The sequence below is a fragment of the Neophocaena asiaeorientalis genome, unplaced genomic scaffold, assembly GCF_003031525.2.
Source record: "Neophocaena asiaeorientalis asiaeorientalis breed wild unplaced genomic scaffold, Neophocaena_asiaeorientalis_V1.1 scaffold528, whole genome shotgun sequence".
NCBI classification, from domain to species: domain Eukaryota; kingdom Metazoa; phylum Chordata; class Mammalia; order Artiodactyla; family Phocoenidae; genus Neophocaena; species Neophocaena asiaeorientalis.
The window spans coordinates 10,292-15,658 of record NW_020173938.1 but is presented as its reverse complement, the minus strand read 5'-3'; the positions used below and the strand labels follow the sequence as shown (position 1 = coordinate 15,658).

Genomic DNA, 5,367 nt, shown 5'->3' with positions numbered 1-5,367 from the left:
TGGAGCGGTTCCTCCAGGACACGGTGACACAGGACAGGCCACTCCTCGTTGTGACTGGCCTTAGGGAGTGGGGCATCATTCCCAACCTGTTAACATGGGTTTGCCAATGAAAACAGTGGTGGGCATAAAATTCACCAGCCCCACCAAGACCCTCACATGGCCCAGGACCCTCAGCTCGGTGAACGGGCCATGGTTTTAACCACATATTCCCAGACAGCGGGAGCCAGAGGCAAGATATAGGCCACAAACAAATTATCCTCACTGCGGTTCACACGCCTCGAAATATTGGGCTTCCTTAGGAAGCATTTCCCAATCTTGGGCACAAGTGCCAACCACCTGGGGACTTTGTGTGTTTCTGACATCAGGTAGCAGAGATGGGGGGAGTGGGTCTCTAGGAGATGAGTGAAATGAAGCCACTGGGGTTTCCAAAGAGGAAAAAGAATGACTTATAATGAAACGGAGCAGATGGCAGGCCTTCCCCAGGGGAATGGGGGTTGGGCTAAAGATGCTGACCTGTGAGCAGAGCCCGCTGGCCCTCAGGGCAGGGCTGTTGTTCCTGGGCCACCGTGTGCGGCCCAGAGCAACGACCCTCAAAACTAACAGCTCTAAGCCAACGGTGGGCAACAGGCTGGCTTTGCTGACCATAAGACTCACCCTGTCAGTGTGTACATGCCCCTAGCAGGGCGTGAAGATGTTACAGACTCTACACACAGGCTGGACAAGGAGCCAAAGCTGACCCAGGCCGCTGTCTCTGTGACCTGCCCCGTGGAGCTGTCCTCAGTGGTCCTGGGAAATGCTGTCCCATCAGCACTGATGACCACGTCAAGGGAACCAACTGGCCAGGAAAAGATAGACTAACAACCCTGGACACACAAATCAGATCCCCGAACTGAAAAGTCGTAGGGAAGACCCCTCAGCCCCTCCCGCTGAAGTCCTCCTCCAGACAGCGTCCTATGGCCTCTCTGTCCCACTTAGAGCCCCAGGCCCCCATTCCTTGGCCCCTCCTGGGCTGCCCCCATCAGGACCCAGGAAGAGAGAGGTGCTCACGGGGGGCTCTGTCAACTCAGGGCCTGTCCCAGGGCTCGTGATCAGTGTTGATGGCCATGGAGACCCAGGCTGGGTGCCGATGGGGGGCGCAGGGGTCAGGGAGCATGAGGGGAGGCGTGACTGGAGCTGTCATCTTCTGAGCTGACCTCTGACGCCCTGAGAAGATTTCTCGTCGCTCAGGCAGCTCCAAGACAGACGCCCCGATGGCGATCCACAGAGGACAGAGCCTTCTGTCATCTTTGTCACCCACCTCCCACCCCTGTGCCTGGGCATCAACCCAACACTACCACCGCAGGAGGGCCACTCACTGTGAATCTGGCCTCAGAGATGGACACAGAAGGGACACAGGTGACTGTTGTCTGGCAAAACTGTCTGGATTCCTTTTGAGTGGAATGGATGGGGGCCTGGAGAGATTGGAGGATGATGAACAAAGGAATGGAAGAATAGATGGATGGATGGATGGATGGAAGCATGGATGATGGAAGGATGGATGGATGCATGGATGATGGAAAGATGGATGAATGCCTAGGTACATGGATGGATGCATGGATGATGGAAGGAGGGATGGATGGATGCATGCATGCATGGATGGACAGATGATGGACAAATGGAGAATATATGAAAGAATGAACGAATGAGTACACACACCAACCATGAGGACCCTGCAAGAACCAGGAAGGGCACCCTCCCATGAGCTGAGGAGTTTGTTTGACTCAGCACCCTGAACCCACAGCCAAGGTGAGAACAATGGTAAATTCTCCATCGCTTGTCACTGGCAGCAACGTCCATGGAAATAAACCAACAGGGAGAATGCAAAACTGACAGGGACCCAGAATGTGCTCTGAGATGCCTTTAATTGCTCTGGTGCCACGCAGACCTAGGACTCAAGACCCTCATTCTTCAGGAGAAAAGGAGCTGCTGTGGGAGTCGGGAACTCCTCCCCCCATTTCTGCTGGCAGGTGCTGTTCAGGAGGGTGAACTGGGTAAACCATGGGCGTGAGTCCACAATGAAAGTGCAGTTCACCTGAAAAAAGTAATTTTATGTAAGACATAAAATCAGAACAACGTAACAAATGAGAGCGCTTAGCAGGAAGGACTTAGCAGGAGCTCAAGGTGCATTAAGAACTAAAGAGGAAAGAAAAGCAGAATCCAACAGTGGCCTGGAGCTGGGCTCCAGAGCTCTAGTCTCCACCATCAAGGCAGGCGCTCCTGAGAGGGTGTCTGGTGGGGCCATCGCTTGCCCTTCAGGGTCCCCCCCCCAGGGCATGTGACTCTGCCTGAAGGGTCTCTGCCCCTTGAGCTCTTAGGGGAGCCAGCAGACTGCCCAGGAGATGGCCCAGAATGTGCCCACCCCGCCATCAACTGCAGCTGCCAACCCACTCCAAGGAGAGGCTGCCCTAAGGCTGGGGTCCGGGGAGACCCCAGCCCCACTGAGGGCATCACCCTGACTGAGGCCCATCCCCAAGGTTTCAGTCCAACGCACCAGATGTCAGTTCATAGGGTGATGACAAGCGGTCTGACTGACCGGGACTCCTTGCCGCCCAGGAGACCAGAGGGAGGGGTGGGGCGACCAGCAAACTAAACTGTCCTCCTGTCCAGAGGAATCGGAGCAAAGGAAAGAGGTCCACAGGGAGAACAGCGTCCTCCTGGACCTGAGTTCTCAGGAAGCTGGAGGCTGGGACCCGGGGAGGCACCATCCAAGAGGGAAGGGCCCATGGGGGTCTGTGGGGTTCTCTGGTGGGCCAGCCAGACTATGAGCACAGGGCCCAGCTTGCTGCTGTGCTGGGGAGTCCTGGGACCTGGCGGGGAGGGGCCAGGACCTGTCATTCTGCCCCAGGGTCATCCCTGAGGCCTTCCAAGCCTCCTGTCATAGACCCTTCTTGACATTATTTTTCATTCTCTGAAGATTTGTGATGCTTTTGGTTGATTTTATCCTCAAACCTTTTTCTCTTCTGGGCCTTCTTGCAAGGGGCAGTTGTCAATGTCTTCGTCGTGTTTTTTACAAATTGTGCGGCCCAGCTCCAGGTCCATTAAATATGTCCAGCTATACTTCTGTCAAGGAGAGATTGTAGAAACTTCTGTGAAATACTTTGCAGTAATGAGAAAAACACAGACAACCAAGTAGAAAATGGGCAAATAGGTATGAATGCGCACATGTGTATAAATTGGGACAAACCTAGGTGCATTTTTCTTATTTTTAATTTATGTATTATTTTACTTTTTCATTTTGATTCTCTACTCTTCCTACAAAAAGATGTCCCTCAGTGCAGCTCCAGCCCTGGATTCCTCCCTGCCACCCTCCTTATAGCTGGTACCCAGGAGCCGTGTCATGAGTACATGGCGGTGGGGAGGGGGGTGGTCACGGGAGGTAGGGCCCCGGCGCTGAGAGCACACGCACAGCACACCTGACATGAAACCCAGCTCTCAATCCTCCAGACACACGGAGGGCATCGCACGGCTCCTTCTAGGGAGGCGGATGGGGGTGCTTGTCCACCGAGCTGCCCTCAGAGCTGCCCTGTCCCTCGGGGTTAACACAGATAGGATTTCATCCCCTACAGAGAGGTCGTGAAAACTCGGAAGAACTCCAACACGGAGAGGAATGTAACCGGAAACTTTCATAGGGAGGAGCACGGCCCTGACCTGGAATTGTCTAGAAAGCTGGCTTCCTTAGGGGCTCAGGAATTCCTGCAGCTGATGCCACCAGCCACACACACACACACACACACACACACACACACACACACACACATGCCCAGCCCCTTGCACTGCCACTGGACCCTGGACGAAGATAGGCTTAGGGCAGTGGGGGGCAGGGGGTGGCAGCTCAGTCCACAGTGACGCTCGAGGGGCCCTCAGCCTCCACAGGTCCAGGGCTGGGCGCAGCCCAGCGAAGGGCCAGCCGGTCAGCAAATGAGGGCCCTTGAGGGAAGCCAGGGCCGTCTGCACAGGGAGGGGGCCAGCCTCCAGTCCCATCAGGAGTGTGTGCAGCGGGGGACCTTCACATCAGAGCCCCGCCGACCCGGGCCACCTTGGGGCTAGCCATCCGGGGCCAATAATGGGTCTGGGCTCAAGACTGTTGGACGACAACTAATCCAGACAAAGTATCTGGGGCGGGGGAGGTATGAGCATTGGTGGGAAAGCGCTGCACAGCCAGGTGCTAAGGGCACCCACACTCCCATCAGGTCCCCCCCTTCCCCACCCTGATGCTCTGTAACCCATGGCCTTCTTTCCAGAACTGCCTCGGGAACACTGACTGTGACGGACTCGGCCCGGCCATCTCCCTGTCTCCCCCACCCCTCACTCTGCTGTCTGCCCACCTGCTCAGGACAAAGACCTGGGGTCTGTGCCTGATCCCCGCCCCACTACATGCCACGTCAACCTCCAAGCTGACTCAGAAGCCGGTTTTCCTCTGCCTCCTGGCGTCCAGGGCCCAGCTCCTACACCCTGGTCTCAACTTGACCCCAAGACGTGGAGCCCACTGCCCCCACGGGGTCCAGAGAGATGCTGGACAAAGCTGAGCGACCTCCTTCCACGAGTCCCTGCTCCTCTGAGGATAACATCCTGACCCAGCCCTGGCACGCGCCCACCCTGCACGCCCACCTCTCTGAACCTCCTTCCCTGAGACACTGGCCCACAGCCCTCAGGCTGGCACCGCCGGGCACTGGCAGCTCACCCTGGTCCAGGAACCTCTCCGGGGCTGCCCGCCCTTCTTGTCCCCAAACCTGCACTTGGCCGGGTCCTTCCAGGAGCGCCCGTCATGAAGAGCGCTTCCCCACGCCCCCATCCCCCACCCCTCAGCCCTGTGGTCCTACACTGAGCGCTCTTGTCCAGGTCTTCCACTATCTCACCTGAAAACTTAGGGCCTGTGTGCTTCTCACCACCAGTGTAACAGCCCCACGAGGTCACACCCTGTCATGAGGTCACGCCTCTGCTGCCTCCGGCCAGGCCTGACCCACGGCGGCCACGTGGTCAAGGCCGGCTCACTTCACGAGGGGCCTCAGCCCAGCATCCAGGCAGTGATCCTGGCAGCTGAGGCCTGCGATCGGCTCCGCTCTGTACCGCCGGCCCTTCCTGGGCTTTGATGTCGGGGCGCCGCCTCCGCTCCGTCTGTCTCCCTCCTCACCTGCCCTCTGCCTCCCTCTCCTTCTCTCCCTGTTCCAAGCGCTAAGCTAACACATCAGAAACTTGGAGCCCTTCTATTTTGGTACCTTGTATTTTAAAATATCCTTGACCAAATGAAACATCCCTTACCTTTTCCTGCAGACAGCGGACGGCCCCTTTCCCCGACCCCGGGCCCAGCTTCAGGAAGAAGGTGGAGCC

General features: G+C 57.0%; 1 protein-coding gene across 1 annotated transcript in view; it reads right to left on the bottom strand.

The window, feature by feature from the left end:
- Positions 1-1,924: 1,924 nt before the first annotated feature.
- Positions 1,925-5,367, bottom strand: part of LOC112404631 (probable cystatin-15) — a 3,701-nt gene continuing 258 nt past the window's right edge. Inside the window, exons 2-4 of the mRNA XM_024752682.1 lie at positions 5,299-5,346; positions 2,989-3,099; positions 1,925-2,071 (exon numbers count right to left, since the gene is read on the bottom strand). Coding sequence (XP_024608450.1) covers positions 1,925-2,071; positions 2,989-3,099; positions 5,299-5,346 — 306 coding nt within the window. The remainder of the gene's footprint in view (positions 2,072-2,988; positions 3,100-5,298; positions 5,347-5,367) is intronic.